Raw genomic sequence first — 23570 nt, 5'->3', positions numbered from 1 at the left:
GTTGCTTCACCTTTTGCGTGTTTCTTCTGTGGGTGCTTAGCAGCCACTGGCAGCCTGCATCTGACAGTGCCTCCTGTCCGCCAGTGGCCCTATGGGCCGCCAATCAACTCCTTCCCTCCCTCCCAGCGCCTCCTGCACACCGCGAAAGAGCTCTTCCCCAGTATGCGGAAGGCGCTGGGAGAGAGGGGTAGGAGCAGCGACAGGGCACATTCAGAGGAGGGGGCAGAACTGGGCAGGAAGAGGCAAGGTGGGGCAGGCCATTATTTCTTATCGGGAAAAATTCCCCAGTATCCACCATTTCGGTATCCGTCGCCCTTTTCAAAAATGCAACCCCGACGTATACCAGGGACCCCCTGTAGTGTCCAACCACCCCAATTAAGATCGGGGTGCCACATTTTGCTATATGCTGTACAAGAGTGTATAGAGACAGTACCCTGCCCTAAAAAGAGTTTGCAGTCTAAACTGTATGTTTATTAATCCCCTGAATCCAGAAGGTCAGAAGTTTACTAACACTTAGACCAGTTTTGTTTCAATATGCCCACTGTAACATGCTGACATTAGAAAATATATTTGCTGAAGTCAGTGGAAGTGTGTTTTTGTAGTTTACAGTCCTAAAGTGCTTTGTATGTGTAATGAAGTATTAACTCCTCCTATCAAAAACCCAGTAGTACTGTATTACATGTGTCACAAAAAACCCCAATTGTTAACTTCTGGATTTGGTGTCTAAGTATACACCACATCCCTGTTGGATTCAAATTTTGAAACTAGCTATTTTGTTTAAGTATCACTGGCAATAAGCTAAATACAGACATCATTCCAGTTTTCTATGCCGCATTCAATTACAATCCATAGACAATCTACATACTGTAGTGCAAGTAAAGAGCTGACATTTTTTAGAAAATATCTATTATAATGAGGTTCTACAGCAGAATCTCAGAATTACGAACACTTTGGGAATGGAGGTTGTTAACTCTGAAATGTTCATAATTTTGAATAAAACATGGTTATTCTTTCAAAAGTTTACAACTGAACATTGACTTAATACAGGTTTGACACTTTACTATGCAGTAGAAAAATGCTATTTTACCTTTTTTTTAGTAGTTTATGTTTAACACAGTACTGTACTGTATGTATTTGCTTTTTTAGGTCTCCGTTGGTGCCTGATTGCATACTTCTGATTGCAAATGAGATGTCTGGTTAACTACTCAGTTCATAACTGGTGTTCATAACTCTGAGGTTCTACTGTAGGGTACTATTTATTTTAAAAACAAATCCTTAATAATCTTCTACAGCCTCTCTTCCATTTAATTGGGCTTCTCAGATGTATGGGGATGGGTGAGTATAAGGTCCTGAACACAATTTCACATAATCCACATTCTAGCCTATGAACAAGAATCTGAGAAACGTGAACACCAGGCTTCTCACCAAGGCAGGCAATGAGTTATACTAATAACAGATAATGCAAATGGCTTCTGAACTGCCAGTACCATAACTATTCTCTCCTAGTCATTTAACGAACATTTAGAGGCACAAGAGGCTTGGGAGAAACTAAGTTTAGCCGCAACAAGTATTTATTTCATCACCTTTTTGGCAGTGATCTATGGACATTTTAACATAATTAAAGACTCAGGACTAAAAAGGCTCCAGCCACTGCAGATTCATCTTGTGAAACTTTCGTTTTTATTTATTCTTTTTTTTTTGTGGGGAGGGGAGAGAAGTGGAAAAAAGGGAAGAAGAATGGGCAGATGAAAGGAGTCTCAAGTTATTCAGACTGGTCTGATCCTGAATTTCCCCGCCCACACTTCTGATAGGTTCTCTCCCAATAGGGTACTGTTGAAACACAGACTTTTGTTCCTGCCAGACAAGCCATCTTAAAAAATTGTTGAAGCAGCTGCTCTCACTTTTGCTCAGAAAGCTAAAGACTTGAGCGTCAAGGTGACAAGAGTCATTTTAAAGAATTCTTATGTTTGAAACTGCTTGATCTAGTGTTTAAGAAGATAAGGAGCTGGAACTGTCTGACAGAAGTAGTAAAGTTTGACTGAACTGCCAGACCACAAGTTATTTAGCTAGCATTGGTTCAGCTAGAATAAGCCTACTGGAAGAGCATAAACAGAAGGCATTTTTATTATTTGTACTAAAGTAGCCGATGGAGAATTTAATGGAGATTTAGACTCTGTTTTGCTAAGTGGGGTATATACATGTAGTAACAGCCCCAGCATTGAAGGGTTTACAGTCTAAACAGATAAAATTTCTAGGGAGCACGGGGAGAACACATATTTTACCCCCAATTTACAGAAAGGGAAACTAAGGCTCAGAGAAATTGTGTGACATTAGGAAAGTCACTTGAAGTCTGTAGCAGGGCAGAAACTGAATCCAGATCTCAGTGTCCCAGCCTAGGGCCTTAACCACAAAACCTGCCATCTACTCTTGTGCACAGGAAAAAAAACAAACAGTCTTATTAGCAGAACAATCCAGTGCAGAAGACACACTACAAATAGAACATCAGCAATATCTGTTCCAATAGGAGGGCTTCAAGATGCCATGTATCTTCGGTGGCAGAATACAAACTGGAAGCTGTAGTTGAAGCACAGTGCCATTGCTAACTTCTTCCTTCAGACTAGCTTTTAGTTCAGTCTGACTAGCAAGAAAGAGGCAGAGACTCCAAATGGATTTGCAGATCCAATGAATAAATCTTTTCTGTAAGAGGTTCATATTTCCACTTGAGACAGAAAAATAATAGAAGTTTCATCTCCCTCTAGGAACCTGTCTGCAATAATGCTATAAGGCATTGGTTAAAAGTACATCACCATAAACAGGGTCACTCAATGGCAGCTGTAAGCACAGGGAAAAATGCAGGCACATGTCTGGAACCTTCCACCCCAATTTCTACCAGGAGAGAGAATCCACTGTCTTGTGTCTTCACATGATATTCATTTTTCTAATGAAATAACGTATCACATGACCACACAGCTAAAAGTATATTACAAACAGGGCAGCCTATTACAAATAGATTATAAATTCAACTAGGTTAGGGAAATTGATATAGTCCACAATAGTCACTCGATCCCACAAACTACTTGTGATTCCTGATTCATCATTCTTTCATCCAGATCCAAAAAACAGGTGATTATAGCAACTCAGCAGGGAAATATCAGTTTTCAAAATTCTTGTCTTTTGGGTGCACATTATTTAGATTTTGCACTTTCAGCAAATAATTCAGGAAATTAGTGTGTGAATGTGTCTCTTACTCACACACACATACAGGAAAAAAGTGTAAGACCCCACAATATGAGATTAGTACTTACTATTCCAGAACTAAGATCATCTCTGTTGCAGTCTCATAAACTTCATGTAAATTAATGACCCAAAGGTTGCGTTGTGCCAACTCAAGGACAGCTATCTCATGGATTATTTCCATTCGACAGTCTTGGCCCTTTCTTCTTTTTCGCATGAATTTGGCTGCAAACTCCTTTTCTGTATCTTTCTTGACACACTTCTTCACCACTGCAAACTTCCCTCTGGAATTAAAGCAAAATATTAAAATCAGATGGATGACCCTTAATTTAAGTATTAAAATCACTAGTCAAATTTTAATATTTTAGAAAACTCAAAAGAAACTACAGTGGGAACATTTACAGTATGTTCCAAATTTAGAGTTTTTACCCTGTATCAGTGATATTCCCTACATTTAAAACAGGGGATACTACTGGAACTAGTAACACCTCAAACTAGAATATATTTTAAGTTTATTCACTGTACCATATTGTATCCACAAAAATTTAGCCCTTCATTAGGAAAAAAAATATCCACCAATTTCAGGAAGTAATGGTTACTTATTTGCAACCAGAGTTCTTCAAGATGGCTCTGCATATTCCACTTATATGTAGTGTGCCGCACAAAGATGCCTAGTGGGAGAACCATTTCCAAGCAGTGTCTGCTAAAGTGCTTGTGCTCTTATTCCCCCTCAACCCCAGCATCCCTGAATGTTCTGAAGCAAGGCTATATAAGGAGGCACAGTGTCCTCTACCACCAAGCCAGAAATACAGAACAAAAAGATGGGGGGATGGGGATGTATGAGTATGCAAAGCCAGCTCAAAGAACACTGAACTGACCTTAATTTCTGCTTTGAGTAGTTCTGCATATTCCCACTTATGAGTAGTTTGATAAGTAATGCTGAAAATAGCCTACAGGAACCAGAGCCTGAACTTAACAGAAATTGAAAAACTACTCTATCAAATCTAGCATCAGCCCCTGAAGCAGGGGTGCGCAACAATTTTCGCTGGTGGAGGGGGCACTCCACAAATTCTGGTAAGTCATCACAGACCGCACATTTCTACAGTATTAACAGAGTGAGCACCCCCATTTGTTGATGTAAAACACAGCCGCTGTGTTTTATGTCACTACTTGAACAACCTTCCCACGTATGTGAGGGAGGAACAATGTGAGGGCCAAAGTTTCTCTTAACTCCAACATGTTTATGTGCAAGCCCCTCTACTGAGAAACCCAGTGATCTTCAAACTGTACGATGACTCAGACATGCCTATCCCCTCAACTACTGTTTGACACATCTGAAGTTACCCTCACTGATGGCAAAGGGGGATTGAACTGGAAGTCTCTGAGGACATTAGCTCTGACTCCCTACCACATCAGTGAGTCCGGAATGTTTCAAGAAATGTTGACTGTTTGTAGATGGTCTCAGGTCAACAAGCCAAATCTGGACATCCAATGATGCACTGGCCTAATTCTGAGATGCTCAAGGAGATTCACTTAAGTAGTAGCAGCCACGAGACTCAGGAAGAAAGTTACTTTGACTTCTGACATATTTGAAAGTTTAAAATATACTGCACTATTTAAAAAACCTGTCCTGCGGTAAAAAGGCTTTTCTGAGTCCAATATGGCACCTAAGAATAAAATGTTGAGCTGAACAGATTCAACTTGACATTCAGTAGTAGTTCCACGTCTGAAAAAAAAAAAAAAAAAAAAAAAAAAAAAAAAGGGTGATTGTGTAAGCGATGTGGCTTAATAGATTTTTGTGAACAGCAGCCTTCAACAGTCAATCATCCAGATACAGGTAAACCAAAATACCTTGCTTTCTCAGCTGAGCCACTAGCACAGAGTGGCAATTTGTACAATACTCCTGGTGCTATGGACAGGCCAAATGGGAGCACCTTGTACAGGAAATGGCATCCTGCCACCACAAAACAAAGGTACTTTTGATGACTGTCTGACAGAAATATGAGAATATGCATCCTTCTGATTAAGAGTCGCAAACTAATCCACAGTTAAAGTGAACGGATTATGAAGACTAGAATTAACATACAGAACCAAAGCTTCTAAACATATTTGTTCAAGTTCCTTAAAATCTAAAATTGGATTAACTCCTTCCTCCTCGCACCCCCTGCATTCTTCTCCTGTACTATGAAGTATCTAGAATAAAACCCCTAACTTCTCAAGGTGTGTTTGGACACCTCCCTGATAGCCCCTATCAGAAGCAATTTCTGCACTTCTGAAAGTAGAATAGCATTATGAGAGGGTTCCCTGAAAAGGGAAAGATAGGGGAAACTGAAAGTGCGTAGTTTCTCATACTGAATACAATAGCCCTTTTCTGTAATTTCAGGGATGTAATAAACCTCTATTTGCTGATAAAAATGGACTAGTGTGTCTCCAAACAGAGGAAGGGAAGGATCCTTGCTGATTGGTTCTTAATTCTCAATCCTCACATCAACTCTGAGGCTTGGTCTTCAATGAAGATGACAGGGAGGAAGGAGGAAGTAGATCATTGAGACTTAGGACTTGATTTGAAAGATGACTTCTTCTGGCGTCTCTGGAAAGTCACAGCCTGCTGATGTCTTCCTTGATTTATTTCTTGTCAAATCAAGGAAGACTATGGATAATACTGTCTCTCATAATGGGAAGAAAAAGTAGAAAGTTTTCCAGTAGAAAGAATCAAGCCTAAAGAACAGAGCACTGATCTTGCATCCTTTAGCTTTTCCAGTCATTCATGACCATCCCTATGAAAAGGGAGATATTCCACTTTAATTCTAATATCCAGAGCCAGAAGAGAGGAGCAAAGCCAAACATGTCTCCTCTGAGCAACTACAGAAATCAACGTTCTAGCAGAAGAGGCAGAGGTGTCAAACGAAGCCCTGAGAGCACACTTAGCCACATTTTGACCTTCCATTTGGATCACACTTGCCAACATCCTTTTATTATCTGGCAAATACTGTACAAACAATAGCATCATTTCCCACAGGTGGAACTGACAGTGAGTCATAACAGCTTAATAATTTGCCACCCTAATACCAACAGTGGAAGAAGAGAACACATTTCTTCCCAGGGAATCAATCTTCTTTCCCTGCTCTATCAGCAGGAATGGAATACGCTTCTCCAGACCTCAACCATTGCTGGCAGCAGGCAACAACAGATTATATACAAGGTGTATATGAAAATACAACCCCCCTGCCCCCCGAGAGTATTTGATATAATCTGTCTGCTGTCTTGGAAATAGGCTGACAAGGGGAAGGGGTGGCTCAAACAGTCCGCAGCAGACCATGGAGAATTGGTAATGACATCCCCAAGAATGTCAAACACCAGATAGACGGTTTCCTCCACTACTACTGAAGGTAAATTCAATGCCGATGTCATGCGATTCACCAGGTCACAGAACTGCGGAGCGTCATCAGAAGGAGAAAGAGGCAGAAGCCACTTCCCAGGTGCTCATCTGGTGAAAACTCAGGATCATGGTCTGCGTCAGCAAGCTCTCTTTTAGAACAATAAATGGTCTCCTCTTCTTCTTCTTCTGAGTATCTGGCACCATTGAGATGCAGATGGATCCGAAGATTTCTCCACCAGGAATGCTATCTTCATTGATAAATGTAGTAGAGAACAGGTAGCAAGTGGTTTGAAAGGGGCTCTGGTAAGGCCTCTGAGGTCTAGTTTTAGGTCCCATGCTGGTGTAGGGTTGCAGACTTCAGGTACATGTTCTGAATACTTGCGAAGAAGCATTTTGTAATCAGATGGTTTTCAGCCTTCATCCATCTATTTTGTTGCGAAAATTACCTATGGCTGCGAGGTGCACCTTAAGTGAACTAACAAATAGCCCCATGTGTTTCTAATGCAACATGTACTCCTAAATCGAATGTATTGGTGCTGTAAGTGCTGGTAGGTGTCTGTCGTGACACCACGAGGAGAACCTCTTTCATTTATGGAGGTAAATGGTATACATGGTAAGTTTCCTGCTGTTTAGCAACACCTTTTTAGCCTCTTCCAAACAGGTTAATTCGTCGTGATGGAGCCATGGAGGAGCTCTGCCTTCAGGTGGAGTTTTCCTAGATTCAGGTGAAGAACATGACCCTCATCCTGAGAGAAAAGATCCTGACAGAGAGGAAGAGGGCACGGGGTGCACCTACACAGATAAGGAATTATGCTGTTCCCATACTTGGATGATTGTCTCTTGAAGGGTTGCACTTAAGCAGACACTTTTCCATACCCGAAGGTTACACATAAATGAGAAGAAATCTACTTCCAGTTCAACAACTAGAATTCATCGCAGGTTACCTAGACTTGATGGAAGCCAATTCACTGAGCAGTCAAGAGTCCGAATGGTAACACTCTGTACTGGAAGTCGTCTCTCCCTACTGTGAACCGTGGCAATCATCTGTGTGCAAGGTGTATAGTGATATGAAAATATGCATCTTGTAGGTTGAGGGCTGAAAACCAGTCCCCTTCTTCCAGCACTGGAATTACTGACATCAGCATGACCATCCTGAATTTGTGGGTACGTACAAATTTACTGAGTTTTCTGAGATTGAAAATGGGTCTCCATCCTCCATGTTTCTTTTGAGTCAAGAAGTAGTGGGAATAAAACCACTTCTCCCTGTGTTGTACTGGAACATGTCCCACAGTACCTACCTGTACAAGATAGTTTACTTCTTGTCGTAGAAGATGCTCATGAGAAGGGTCCCTGAAGAGGGACAGGGAAGACAGATGGGTAGGCGGGATGGAGATGAAGAGGATGACATAACTAGAATGTCCTATCTCCACTACCCAGTGATCTGTGGTGATGGATGCCCACGCTTGGTAAAATGGCCATAGTCAGTGGCCAAACATCTGGGTAGGTTGTGTAATATACACTAGTTGTCGGGGGAGGTCGATCAGACCCTTGACCAAATCTTCAAAATTGCATCTTGGCTGGTGGTGCCTGTGACGCAGTTGACTGGGATAGTCAGAACCTGGAGGGGGACAGTAGCAACACCCAACGCATGACCACAGAAGTTGCCATTAAGAAGGACGTTATATCTGCTGCATCAAGTGAGGCTTGAAGGGATGATCTGGCTAGCAATTTACCCTCAATGAGTGCTTGGAATTGCAGCCTATCTTTCTGTGGGAATCAGTGAATTTCTCAAAAACTTAGGGTACGGCTACATTTGGAATTTCAAAGCGCTGCCGCGGCAGCACTTTGAAGTGTGAGTGTAGTCAGAGCGGCAGCGCTGGGAGAGAGCTCTCCCAGCGCTGCATGTAAACCACATCCCTTACGGGTGTAGCGTGCAGCGCTGGGAGCTGCGCTCCCAGCGCTGCTGCCCTGATTACACTGACGCTTTACAGCGCTGTATCTTGCAGCGATCAGGGGGGTGTTTTTTCACACCCCAGTTGCAGCGCTGTAAAGTGTGAGTGTAGCCAAGGCCTTAGTATAATTAATAAAATTATATTCTGACATTAAGGTTTAGTAATTTGCTATGCGAAACTGTATACTCAAAGTAAATATTTTTCTTCCAAAAAGGTCTAAGTATTTAGCTTCCTTATCAGAAGGGGGTAGACACTGTCTACTTCTTTCAGTAACAGCTTGTACTGCTAATGAATTCAGAGCAGGGCATATAAATAAAAATTCTGCCCTTTAGATGGCACAAAGTACTTCTTTATTCTTTTTGGAGTGGGGGCACAAGTGGCTGGAGTGTGCCAGATGGTCTTGACTTATTTTAAGATGGCTTCGTTAATGGTACCAGTCGCTGAAAAATGTCCAGTAATTTATGAGGAATGGAATGTGTCTGCAATCCTCCTCAGTAAATCTTCAAGTTGCCTGTTACTGCTAGGCAGTAATGGTGAGGCTAGTACAATCACCACATCTGGAGATGAAGATGACGATGACAATCGTATCGGGGCTGGTGGTTCTGCCTGATCTAGTTCCTCCTCTTCCTCCACTATTTCTTGAGGAGGTTCGAGATCTTCTCTGTGAATGAGGGGTTGTTTGGTTTCCCAATGGGATCATCTGGATTCAAGATATTATATGTATGGATCTGATGGTTCCAGTAAGGCCAGTTTGAGGAGTCAAATAGAAATTGGACAGTCACCATGAAGGAGAGTACCACTGGTCTCCAGGTGCACAATTCCTCTTATGAAATCAGGATGGTGCCTATGAGACTCTGGGTCCTCCGTCTGGACTGATCCTTTGTCTCTATGGGAGTGGTGATGATCTCCTACCAACACCTGACTTTTCAGAAGCAGTGGCAGTTTCAAATTCTATGGAGGGTGCTGTCAGTGTCAGAGGCCTTATTATGACCCAACTGGTAGACTGTACTGGTGAGTGGCTCTCCCTATCTTGCATGCTCTGGACCAATAGTGCGGAGACTGTCCTGGTCAGAACAGGTTCCAACAGAATTGGGGATTCCAAGTCCATATAAATAGACACATCCTCGGGGTCCTCGTATGTATCCCCTGATGCAAGTGAACAGACGGGCTTGTCTTTCTGTGCTGTCAGCAGTGCCATCTCATTGCTGTCTTCAGTACTAAAAACTCCTTTTCATGGCGCATTGGTACCATCAGAGTAGGAGAAACCTACTTCTGTTATTCTGTTATCTGAAATGGGGACAGTCCAGCTCCTGCACTTAGCATTGGTTTGGGGGCGCTTCTGCCCTTCAGAGCCAGGAGAATGGTATTGTGCTCCTTGTGAGCTTCTGAAACTCCCTACAGGGGTGTAGAGTCTGTTAGTCTATAAGGTGCTATGGGACTCTCTGCTGCTTTTACAGATCCAGACTAACATGGCTACCCCTCTGATACTTGTCCTAACTTGGAGGTTATTGGAGAATAGGGATGGAAATATCATTTAAAACAGTACCATTTAAACTATTAAAATTATATCAGTTTACCGTTTAATTGTTCTAAAGTTCACAATCTACCCCTCGCTTGGGGGGTGGCACCCCGCTGTCTCTCCTTGGAAGTGGAATACTGTAGGCTAGGGGATCGTTTGCATGCACATGGTGAGCGCCATGCGCCTGGCTCTGATCCCAGTTACTAACTGCACTAGGCAGCACCTAGTTTGGCAGATCACTGCTGGGGAATCAGTGGTGCCCGGGCAGATCCAAATGTTCCAGCAAAGCCAGTGGTTCCTGGGCAGACCCACCACTGCAATCAGCTACAAGAGAAGCAGAGCCAGGTGGGTGGAGGAAGTTGCAGGGCTGCCCCCAGCAGTGTCCTCTCTGCCGGGCATGGGCTGATCCAGCGGTGCCCCAAGCTGCAAGAATGCTTCAAGTTTCAGTGCCCTCCTGCCCCCAGGTATTGCTGTGGCGCTTTTAATGTGCACATTAGGTATTACAATGTCACGAAATTACTTTATCAGTCTTACACCTAGGGGAATTCTGCACCACTGCACAATGCAGAAATTTGCAGAAATTAACATTGTGCGCACATAATATCCTTTCACCCACAGAAATGGGCTGCAGTGCTGTGGAGGCACTTGAGGTGGTCATCGCTGACCAGGAAGGCCTGAGGGCAGGACATACAGTTTTAGAATCCGCGGGTCTTGGGAATAACTAGGCACTTCCTGGGGAAGTGTGGAGGGGGACGGGTCCAGGTAGGGAGAGACCCACCAAACTCTATTAAGAACTATGTGAACTATAAAAAATATAAACTACATTTTAAACTATTGACTCTTAATTACAGTTAGATGCAGAACCTAGCTAATGAAGAGGTTCCACCTCAGACCACAGGCAGCAGAAAAGAACTGGAGAGCAGGTCAGTCTTGCACTGCCCCTTTTGCCCTCAGTTTGGAACACAAAGAGAAAGGGGTAGGTGTGGACCTAAGAATATGGTTAGCAAGAATCTTCTGAGCTCATTTATATGGAGCACATACTATCACCACTCATCCCATGGAATACACATAAGGACCATAACTCAAAAAGGAAAGTAAATTTTCCCCTTACCGACCCCCCCCCCCCCCCAAACAACAGTGGGATGCCCCAGTTCACCAACAAACAACCTGGAAATGAGGGTATATAGGAAGATAAAATTATCTTCAAATATTTTATATAAGACAGACTAAAGAAATCCTGAGAGGAACCTAGCAAAGCTAGATGAATAGGCAGCACCTTTACTGTTGACTAATGAGAGTGAGTGCACATCAGAAGGAACTATTTCTACATATTGGTGGCTTTTAAAATTACCTCTAACCTCTCTGGAACAAGACTGTTGTGTTATTCTGGATACCCAGATGAAAGTATCTTCTTTTTTGACTGCCCCTGTGCACTGAGTACTCTCATATTTATTAATACAATTAGATAAGTCAATGTCAGCACAGTATACCAGGTAAGGGTGTAAATTCATTGTATTTCAGAGATACAGAAGAAATAAATGAGATCCAGAGAGAAGTGATAAAGATTAGAGGCATGGACAGAGATTGAAAAGACTGGGTCTGTTTAATTTATAGAGGAAACAAATTAAAAAGCGATGGCAGAGATACACAAAATAATGGATGTTAAATAGGCAGTCAAACAGACCTATTTAAACAGTTAAACAGACCTCTCATAACAGAACCTGCGGACATGTGATAAAAGGTATCAAGTTTAAAAAAACATACAGATAAAATACTTTTCCACAAAAAACATGACTAATCTATGGAACTTGTTTGCCCAAGGTATCACTGAAACTTAGTCTTTTCTCCAAGACTAAACACAAAGGGATGAGCTGGATCATTGTTTCTCCATGTCCGCAGTCCTCTCCTATTAAGTCTTGCAAGGGTCAATCCTGTCCTCTATCTTATTCAATACTTGTCTGACGTTGCTGGTTAGACATATGGGCTGAGGTGTAGAGCTGGTATTGTTTGTGTATTGCTGACCTCTCCCTTGCCTCAGATGTCAATATTACTATTTGCCAGCTGTCCAAATACCTGGATGAGGAGCAGCTGGCTGAAACTAAACCCAAACAAGAGAGAAAAGAGATGATGTTTGGAGAAGGCAAGGTCTTGAGACATCTTCCGTGGTCAAATGCATCTGCCTGAAGATTGTACAGTCTGAATAGCATTGGGGTACTCTTGGCTATCCATGATTGTGAAAGACACCCATGTTCTCTTGCAGCTGGCCAGAACACTGTGCTCTATCCTATCAAACCGATCTGGTCACAATAATCATGTTTTCATGACTTCCAAATTAGATTATTGCAAATCCTACCTATAAATAAAGCCAAACAGCCTAAGAGCTCCAACTGGTAAGAGCCCATCTGCTCAGCAACTGACACTACGATCACAGCACCTCTGGGTTCCACTCATTACACTAGCTCCAATGAATACAAAATCCAATTCAAAAAGACTCATTCTTAATATCAGCTGCTCCTCACAGGCCTGACCCTAGTTCCTCAAGAAACTGCATCTCTCCCCATGACCACGACCTCTATCAAATTGTCTGTGAACAGGGGGAGAACTGAAAGCACGAGAGAAAACTTTGTCATGAGATGGACCTAGATCATGGAATTAATTCCTACAAGCAGAATTAACACTACCCTGAGCTTTCGGAACCAAATGCAACACACATTGCTTTAATCTTAGCTATCCCCAGCCCACCCCCATATGTTTAAAAAAAACAAAAAACTGCCATGTTTCAAGCTACTCTTTACAGTTGCAGAAGGTAGAATTTTTTCCTCCTCAAACAAAACTTGGGGGGTGGTCAGACACTATGGTGAGATGAGTCAAATACATATATAGTAAGATCTTAAAAATGAATTAGATATGTAAAAAGGATGAGAACAGCTACGGTTGCATTAGATGACAAGCAATTAAAGATGAAAAATCCCTCTTTCTTCAGCATACAAGTCAAATTCTAAACCGAGTTTGGCAGAAACTTCTATAGGGCACATTATTCCAGAGTTGTTCACTATGAAGTTTCTTGCACTTCTCTGAAGCATCTGGGAATGGACTGATCACTTTCAGACTGCATACTGGGCTAGAGAGACCACTGGTCTGACAGAGCATAGCAATTATGTTCCAGCATCAAGTATTGTTTTTATGAAAACTTTATTCAGTATCGGAAAGGCAAGCTCCTCAGTGGACTCCTGGTACCTTCTGAAAACTAAAGTATTTCAGTTTCAGGATTGCTAATTCAAAATCAATTAAGTGAAACAAAATAAAAACCCACAGACATTTAGACTCCCTCCCCCAAAAAATCTGAATTGCAACCATTAATTTAATAAACTGTATTTATCATCATTATTCCTCAAAGATAACATTTGCAAACATTAACTGAAGTACAGCAGACTGACCAAATGTTCACAAAAGCACATGGACAGTAACAATGTGGGTTTTTGAAGCACTGTGAGGGCCAAAGTAAGTATTTTCTTCAGGAACTTCTTCATATTTAATATATATGTCAAAATAATGTTATGGTTTTTTAAATAAAGAGTGTCAGGAAATACAAAGCTACTTGATAGAACCATTAATAAATCTGATTATGCAAGATACAAAAATCTCAACTACAAAATAACATTACTGCATTTCATTGCAAAAAAAAATCATCCCACAAAAATGCTAAGAATATTTTAAAAGATTGAAACCAACATCTATTTTTAAAAGATCATTGTCAAACAGCACCTTTGGAACTGGCCACTCAGGGCCTAGAATAAATACTGCACAATGTGCTAAGCACCCTGAGATGGACTCAAAAGCATGCTTGGAAGGGGTAGGGGAAGAAAAGGAAGAACAAAAACCAAAGGACAGGCAGGGAAGGGTACCATGGGAATCATGTGGAAAGGATCAGAAAGTTGCACACTCTAAAGAGCTAAGTATTGTATGCACAATGGTTCTTTTTAAAAAGCTAATGTCATAACAATTTAAACATATAGCCAGTTAAGTAAAAACTGCTCTCAAGTTTAAATTCTGATCATGAATGACAGCAACTTTGTTTAGAGAACCACTGGAAAGGACTCTAAATTGCCTCAAAATGAAGACATGTAAACTAGACAAATCTGAATGCCACATTTACAATATGAAGTATTGCAGCAAACTAATTTTCAACAGCAAGTAGTTATAATCCATGCTGATGCTGCCCCTTTACAGCAGCAACAGATCAGTTCTTTGCAGGAACAAACCTAGCATAGCCTAATGGTATTTGTGACAGAGCCAAAAATCAATTAAATCAATGGGAAGACTTCCATTGGGTTTGGATCTGACCCTTTAATAGCACATCCTTTTAATAACCTGTAAAAAGTTTTAATCCTCATGATTTAAATACTGACTGCTGGAGTCACAATTTGTATAATCTCAGTGTGTCATTTTCCTCAAATTACCACAAAGTCAATACCACTCACAATTTAGCACACACTAAACTCTTGACCAAAGTAGTTTGTCATACTTCATCTCTCTCAAAAACAAGATACAGATTTCATGAAGCACAAGAAGCTGCTCAGACCTGCATACAAAAGCTGTTTTGGAAGCAAAGAGGAAGTCTAATATAAATACTGGTATTACCAGATTAACCAAAACATGTCACTATTCACAAAGCAGGAAAATAAGACACAGTGTGTGCTACATATGTACAGCACAGTTGAGCTAGATAGAGAGCCGATGTATCACTTAATTAAAAGGGTCAGGTTACATAGACATTTAGATAGTTTACAAATATAATTCTTAAAAACTAGTTACTATGCAACTAGTAAGATTCATGCGTGAGGCAACTCCAGAGCAAAGATCCAGCAAAAACGTGCTGGGCAATCTAAACTGATTCAATATTATGAAACTTGATATAAATTTGTACTTTTAGAGAGATATACCAGGTTAGGTTTTTAAAAAATAAGCATTGTGTTATATTACCAAGTGTTCGGACAAGCTCCAAGTTGGATTCTCCTCATTTTCCCTTTCTTCAAAGTCTTACTTTGAAGTCTTAACAGGGAATTCTTGAAAAGCAAGTGAATTTACTGTTGAAACTACAGTAACAAGGGGACAAAGCAAGAGAAAGTGATAGCTCAGGGCACCATGTGATTGAGAGAGGGGGGGTAATTGTGATGACTAAAGTTAGAGAGGAACAGATTGGGGTTGGGGGAGAATACTAGGTAAGAAATAAATTACTGATGAAGTTAAAAAAAAAATCGGACATCCACACTCCAACATGACAAAGAACATGTTTAAAAGCAAACTAATTTTTAGTCTACAGTTCATGTTTTATCACACAATCTTCATAATAAAAATCCTACTTCAAACTGAAAATGATTTTCTCTGAAGTAACAGACAACTTAAAAAGCCCAAGGTCACTTCTTCACAATACCACCATCATTAGCATTATTTAAATTGGCACACATCCTGGCTTACAGAAAGGAAACAAAAAAGTCTTAGTAATTGCAAATGAAGCAAGAACGCTTTACATCATATGTTTACCCACATTTTGGGTTGTCATGGGTTCTGCTAGGGAACAGCAGAGAATCTGACATTACTTTAAGTAATCTTTTCTCAAAGTGATCTGCAAAACCTCCTGTCACTACTGTGGTTGCAGTATTAATAGTGACTTCTATGAGCATATTCATCTTTCAGAAAGCTTAAAAAGAGATTGCCTGAAAGGAACGGAACTGCATAAAATTAGCTATAGAATTAATTCATCACAAGTGCTATTTGTCTGGCGTGCATTTCCTCCCACTCCACACTTTTTCTGTTGTTATGGGCAAGAGAGAAGACTGTTTTTAGCAAGGAGGTTTTAATTGAAGAATTTCTTTTTAAGTGATGGGTCCAATTGCCAGCAACTTCTCTCTTCATTCCCATCTCTGTCCATCACATCCCCAGAGTCTGTTCCACACCTGTTATATTTGTATGAAGAAGGTATCAGGTAACTGAAGCATAAGACAAAAAAGTGGCAAACATACAGCATATGTCCTAGTTACAAGTTCTTATTCCGGGGAAGTGAGGGGGGATGACAAAAATATAAGCATCCAGTATCACAGACTAAGAACTGAGACTCACAACTATTAAGATAGGTTAAGTTCATTATGCAGCTGGTTACTATCATGAAGGCATGTGTCAGCCTGCACATAAAGTCACACCTCTACATTTGAAATGTCCAGAGTGTGAAACCAAGTTTCCTTATTATGCTGTTCCACCTGCTCAGTGCTTCTTTACAGCCCATTATTCTCAATTCATAATAACTGAGACTCAGTATGTCCTTTTTATTCAAAAGAAAAAGTGAATTGAGGGAATCAATAGAACTTTAGAATCCCATATGTCTTCCATCTTTTGTCAGGGAAAACCTATTTTCTGAGGGCAAATTGCAAGAACTAAAATAAACTGCCTTTCTGATGAGAAAGCAGCACAGTGTCAGATGGACACCACTTGACCAATTTGAGAAGCCAGAACAGCTTTTGACATTAGCAGATGATGAGCTTTGATCTGGTGCATGGCAAGTTCCAGGCCGGTTAATGAAAACGTCAATAAACTTAAGGATTGTATAAATTTGCTTGGAAATTTAATAAGCATATTATTGTCTGCAAAAGTACTATTAGTCTGATGGCTACACTCCTCTCTTGCTCGCAAAAAGAATAGGATCTATGTAAATCAACACTGCAAATCAGAACCTTTAAAAAGAACTTTAGACAAAATAAGGAAGCAAACCTGTAGGAAAATTAAGGTTGATGATTCCTTTTTGGATATACTTTTGGTTTCACAATACAGAATGGGCTAGTGACAAAAATCGAAACAGTAAGTATTCAGACCTGTAATAGCTATAAAACCATTTAACATCTCTATAAAGAAATCTTATTAAAAAGCATATTGCTCCCCATTTTACAGTGGAATTTCTATTACAATGGTCTTAATTGCAACAGGTAGTAGACTCATGTCATGCCACTTGAGGTAGCCTACCTCCAGTGAGAGCAACCATACTTCAAAACACTGTCACACTATCACTGAAGCCACAGAGGTCTGATTACCAGCACAGAACGATTTGATTAGCAGAGAAGTTGTAACTCATCCTGCTGCATCCTCACTGCATTACTAGTTTCAGCAGCAGCATCATTGGAGCTTTAAGTCACCACCCCCAAATCTGAGGGTGTGTCTCCACCAGATGGGTGTAATAATATGCACTAAAAGTTCCCCAGTATTCATTAATATAGTTCCATTTTAAACAGTCCTACTTTAACGCACAGTAAAGATTTTTTTTCTGCACACCAGAAACGTTCACACAGGCCAGTTAACGCACGACATGCTAGTGTGCACTAGAATTTATACCCCTCTGGTGTGGACTAATGCATTGCGTAGGTATGCCCAAAGATGCCACCTACCTCAAACTAGAGATTTTTATGTGTGGATGGGAGTGGAGTTAGGGACAAAACTTAAATATATCTTGAGCTAACAATAAAGCCATACATGTGCCCATGATTTCAAGTAAAAGGCCTGTTGCACGTTAGTGTAATTTTATAAAAAGAAGAAAGAAAAAACTACCACTAGCATTCTAATCAAGGGAATACCAAAAAAGAGTAGGCGTTTCTATAAAGTCTGCAATACAGTTCTGTCTCCTATATCAGCTCAAGTAGTTTTAAGATGACAGAAAACATCTGAACATAAAAATTTGCTTTCAAAGTCAACAGTACTTGCAATACGGAAAGCTTCACATTAGTAAAATCACTCTCATTCTCGAACTTCGCCAATCTGTGTGTTGAAGGAGGCACCACAAAAACAGATAAGAACTCTTTTTGGTATTTCTTCCTAAACGAGTCTTCTTATTCCAGCATGTGCTGCATTTGGTCAAGGTGGGACTGCTGCCTGACCCAGTAGCTGAACAGGTAATCTTTTGAAACACATAAATCTAATGTATTCTCCCTTCAAAAAACAAGGATTAAAATAAACACAGCATGTTTGTGTGCACAAGGGATGTTTTTTGCCCAAAAAATAAGATTGCTATTCATCTGTAGAATTGTTGTTAGACACATTAACAAGTGTTATAAAAAACCCATACTCTTAAGTCATTAAGAAAAATGAGCATTCAATTTCAGAGCCAAAGCACCTTTTATGAACTGACACAGATGAACCTTAGCATGCTTTATCATCAGTTTTTAATAACAATATGGTCACAAATGGCAAAGAGCCTTTTAATTTCACTGCATTTGTTCTGCAGCGAGCAAGAAATCCCTCTTTTTGAATATGCTAGTGTTGAATCCAGGACCCAACAATTAAAATTTTTTCACTACTTTAAAAAAAAAATCTTCAGAATTAAGCTAAGAAATTAAATCTACAAACTCAAGCATATGATCTCTTTAAATTATGAGGAAAAAGGATCTCAGACTTTTGTGGAGTTGAAAAGGAGACAGTATAAACCAAAATTTCTGCAGACTATTGCAGAACAAAAAAAGCCACAAAGTCATTATTAGTTTTAACTTGATCAGTTAATGAAAATCTCAGATATAGAGTCACAGCAGTCATGGAAAAAATGTCTTAAAGTACAGCTTTGATCAGAAAATGACTATGTAAAAATGCACCTTGTTAAGATTTGCTCAACCTAACTATACAATACAAAGTTTATTGCAGTACTTCCCCTCCCCCCATTAACAGGGCAAAAGGTATGAAGCCCCATTAACCTTCAATTAATTTCTTTATGCCAGGATGGATCATCATCTTCTGGTCTGACCTTCCTGTATAACAGGCTAAAGAACTTCACCCACTAATTCCAACATCACAAGCCTTTATCTCATGGTTGAACTAGAGCATGCTTTCTGGAAAGACACCTGATTTTGATTTTAAGATTCTATGATGGACAATCCAGCACATTCCTTGTTAAACTATTCCAATGGTTAATTACTGCTGCTTAAAATTTGTGCATTATCTCTAGCCCGAATTAACCTAGCATCAGCCTCCGGCTGCTGGATCTTATTATACCTTTCTTTGCTACATTAAAGAGACCTATATAGAAACCTTCTCCTTATATAGATATTTAAGTCTGTTATATTTTGCTGATCTCATTCTGATTAATTAGGATTTGTTAAAATGCCAAAGTTAACTTGAAGTCTAGACAATTTTAAGAGTTTTTTAAAAGTAGTTAGCAGCAACTATACGCGTTCCTGATCACAATCATATCTATTTTGCCTCCCTCCAAAAGAAGTGTTTCTCTTCCCTATTGCTGTGTGAAAGACCCAGGCAAACAAAAGGATTACCGACTATACAGGAACAAATGTGTCATTGACTACACAGAGTGCTGTCAAATGAAGCCAACTGAAAAAATAAGAGAAAGTAACTTCTCTATCTAATCTCTTTCAGTGACAGTCATCATATATGATCAACACCATTATGTGGTAAAACTTTCAGACAAAAGTGTTATTTTTAGTGTGACAGTGTCTCCAAGTTCAAAATGCAAAATGTATGTGTACACTGAGGAAGCTCGATATAAAAAGAGCTAAGCCACAAACATGGAACACAATTCAAGAGTCACTTTCCAGAACAAAACTTTTCATAACTTTTTTTCTTTTTGAGGAGTGGTGAAAATCCCACGCTAGGAGAAAAGCGTGGGGGTGGGGGAGAACTGCCTTCGCCACCCTGCTCTAACCATTTGCTTCCCTTAAATAGTCTTTTTCCCTTTTTTTCCTGACCTAGTTCAGGTAACACCACCCCCACCCCCCAGGAGGGAGAAGTATTTCGCATTGGCTCGCGTTTGCGGGGACACAGGAGCGGCAGAGTGGCTCCCGTGCACTGACAGCGCCCAACACGACTTGCCCATGTCTACACTGACCAGAGCCAATCGCGGGGCCAGCGGGAGCGCCCCCAAACTGGGCACCGTGGAGCATTTCCGCACCTGCGCCCAGGCCAGTGGCACCGATCGGGGGCGAGTCGGCAGAGCCCCGGCACCGCCGCGCAGGCAGAGCGGAGCCGGGAGGTGCAGGAGCACCTGAGCCCACCGGGACCTCACCCCTTCCGCGGGGGCGTTGGGGGCAGAGACGCTCCCGCCAGACCGGGCCGGGGGCTCCGCGGGCGAGGCTGCCCCCGGAGCGGGGCGGGGCGCTGTGCCGGGCGGCCCGTCGCTTACCTGCCGAGCTCCCTGCCGGGGCTGAGGCTGTAGCGCTCCTGGAAGGGCTCGGTGCGGATCGCGGTGCGGATCTCGCTCAGGAACCCGCCCCGCCGGCGGCCCCGGCCACAGGGAGGCTGCGGCGGTGGCGCCCGGCTCCCGCGGGAGCGGCCCGGCGGGGGCTTTTCCTCGGGGCTCATGGCGGGGGTCGGGGCACGAGCGCAGCCCTTGTCCTGGCGGGCAGCAGTCGAGGCGCGAGCCGGCAGCACCCGAGCCGAGCGGGCAGCTGTGCAGGCAGCCAGGCGGGCCACACGCGCCGCTCCGAAAGGAGGGGGCGGGGCGAGGCGAGACCCCGCCCCCTCTCCGCCTCACCTTTGCTAGAAGGGGCGTGGCTGCCGCGATGCCAAAAAAAAAAGCGGCAGGGCTGAAGTGGTGGTTGGCGGCGCCACCTGCTGGGCGTCGCACGCGCCGCCTCTACTCGGAGTGAGGGGGGGAGTGTGTTTATGCGCGTGCGCTTGCCTAGCCTGGAGGCCCATTGTCGGCCCGCGCCCAGGGTGGCAGCGCCCTGGGCTCCCGCTTGCTCCTGGTGGGCTCATCGCGTTCACGCAAGGGACACAGTGAAAGCAAACGAGAATCCTCCGTTTCCCCCAAGCAGCCGCCACCCGTTCCTGCACAAGCTGCCTCCCTGGCACAGCAGCACCTGCACGAAGGAGATGCAGTCACAGTGCTGCTAATTGCACCTGTTAAAAGTCCTGGTGTCCTTTCCTGCCCCTCATAGCCACATCCCCAAATCCTCAACTGATTAAAACGTCACAAAGCTGAAAACTATAATAAAATTCAGGTTCTTATTGTCTTCTGCTTTTTGATACTTAGCCTTCATGGTTGCTGAGAATGGCTTGAAAACATGAAGCCTAGAAATCACGGGACTCCAGGAGCTGAGGTTTTAAGCAAAGCACCAAATATTGCAAGACTAGGGATAAAATCAAGAGGCTGGTGGTGCTGGAAATGTTGCTCCATGCTGAGCACTCCAGGCTATGTGTGTACCTTTGGAATGTGCACTCCTGTGTGTGTGTGTTTATAAAAAACAGGGCTTGTATCTTGGCCAAAAATTCCAAGCCAGAACTGTATTGAAAATAAATAAGCCAGCCCATTCCTCTTTGCATGATAACATTGTTAAGAACTGTAATTCAGCAACATAATGCTTGCTATAAGTGAGGGTCAAACTGAGGTCAATAGGCCAAATACAGCCCATGCAATTCTTTAATGCTACTCTAATATAAAGGAGCAGCTCACAGCGTATGTGAATTCTAGCACTCACCGTGGCCTGTCTGCTTGGATTAAGGCAGAATATCACATTACTACTGCTAAATATTAATTACAGTAGCACCTACAGATATTACTTAAACTGTACAAATGCATAATAGGAAACAGGGCCCCAAAAAGCTTATAGACTAAATTAGACAAGCCATCTCCCATCTTCCTTGGATGCCAGTTTGACCAGGGCAGCAGAGCTACCTCAATCAGCTTTTTGCTGGTGGAGAGATATCCTGCACAGGCATAAAGTGGACTTCATCAACTGGAGTACGTGCTCCAGCAGAAACAGAAGGGGATCAGAGATTTAAAAATATATATATATATTAGAATCATGGAAAGACTTCCATACACTGAGTGACTGAAAACATTAGGACTGTTTAAAAGGATGTGATACATATACATCAAACTGGCTAGTATAGGCAATTTGAGTGCTTCTACTTCACCTCACAGTACGAAGACAAGGGTACAGCCAATTATACTGAAAGGCAATACATTACAATAAATATTAATATTAAATACTTTTTCCTCATGATACAATCCATGATTAACTTGATACAGTCACACATCATTGAAACAAAGAGTTTAACAGGCTTTTTTAAAAAGAATTAGATATTGATATGGATAATGAGTACATATATAGTTACATTAAATAGGATAAAAAATAAAGGGGTTATGAACCTTTTTCCAGTTATTAGCGAACCGCTGACTTCTGGGGTTAGGCAAATATTTTTGCTATGGCCAGGTTATTCCATAATCATTCATTATGGGTTTCTTGCACTTTCCTGTGAAGCTTTTGGTTACTGTATATTGTAGGACACTGGACAAGAAGGACTACTGGACTGATCTGGAAAGGGAATTTCTATGCTCCTAAATATGTTCTAACTTGGTAGGGCAGTCCCCGTTCACTGTCTAGTTCTATAGAAACTGGAGTTTTCTCCTGGAGGGAAGTGTGGTTATCTAGTGGGTAAGAAATGGAGTATGATTGGAAGAAGTTAGAGGAATGGTCATTTTTAGCCTACCTAACGACTCCTAAGTGCTACAATTTCACTTTAGGTACTTCTGTGACACTACCATTTAAAATAGACACTGCTAAAGCATTTGTCTCTGTTAAATGCACAGAGGCACCCTTTGCTACTCCCTGCCAATATCCAGAGCCTGCAGCAAAAAAGATTAATGAGGTAATGGCCCCTCATATAGGAAAAGATTCTAAACCACCCAATCATTGATCAATGATGATTCAAGGGTGAGTGAGCAAATTGATGACTGAATAGTTTTGCAAATGCCAAGTCAGAGTTGCAAAATAAAATGGTTTAAAAATAAATTACAAAAACAACATATAAAATAATCAAAAAGCAACAGAAATCAGAGCTGTATTAGAGACTGACATTTTCAGTGCATATCTTACACAGAAGTTTGTGTAAGTGGTAATTGGGGTAGAATATTATTATTAAGCAATAAAAACTAGGAGTTAACTATTAGTTTGGAAGTTGTTAAGGTTGAAAGTACACATTAAGAGTGTTAACTAACATCTAGACAATGTGGTGTTATTTCCCCGAAATACTTCTGCCTCAAAACCATGTACGTCTAGAAATGAACAGTTAATTCTTGCTATATGTTCCCTCTTTACTTATTGTCACCTCAGACAGGTTGCAGTTTCCTAGAAAACAGGGTCCTAGACCATTTAAGGTCCCAAAGATCACAATCAACCCCTCCAATTGCACCCATAAGCTAATAGGTAGCCAGTGTCGAGCAGGAAAGTACCAGTGTAATAGGTTCATTCCACCTAATTTCTGGAGACAAGTGGCTGCATTCCACTCCAGAACATGAAAGCATCATCTCTTCAATGGTAGAGCTAAATGGAGCATATTACAGCACGTATGGCCAAGGTGGGCTGCATAGGGCAGACAGGGTCCACATTGTTCCTTTTCTAACGAACAGTAAATTGTATATTCCACCCTGCCTTCCTTGTCCAACATGTCCTTTGCAGGCAGGATCTAGTGTGAGCCATGTTGACATCCTTTGTTCACT

At 41.6% G+C, this 23570-nt stretch overlaps 1 protein-coding gene across 1 annotated transcript in view; it reads right to left on the bottom strand.

Annotated features, from left to right (window-relative positions):
* Window positions 1-20496, bottom strand: part of STK17A (serine/threonine kinase 17a) — a 48569-nt gene extending 28073 nt beyond the window's left edge. The window contains exons 1-2 of the mRNA XM_050937773.1: window positions 20250-20496; window positions 3306-3518 (exon numbers count right to left, since the gene is read on the bottom strand). Of these exons, the coding sequence (XP_050793730.1) occupies window positions 3306-3518; window positions 20250-20428 (392 nt within the window). The 5' untranslated portion in view covers window positions 20429-20496. The remainder of the gene's footprint in view (window positions 1-3305; window positions 3519-20249) is intronic.
* Between the last annotated feature and the right edge of the window lie 3074 nt (window positions 20497-23570).

This window comes from Gopherus flavomarginatus, chromosome 2 (assembly GCF_025201925.1).
Source record: "Gopherus flavomarginatus isolate rGopFla2 chromosome 2, rGopFla2.mat.asm, whole genome shotgun sequence".
NCBI classification, from domain to species: Eukaryota; Metazoa; Chordata; order Testudines; family Testudinidae; genus Gopherus; species Gopherus flavomarginatus.
Note: the sequence above shows the minus strand (reverse complement) of the source record. Positions and strands in the feature narration are given on the sequence as shown.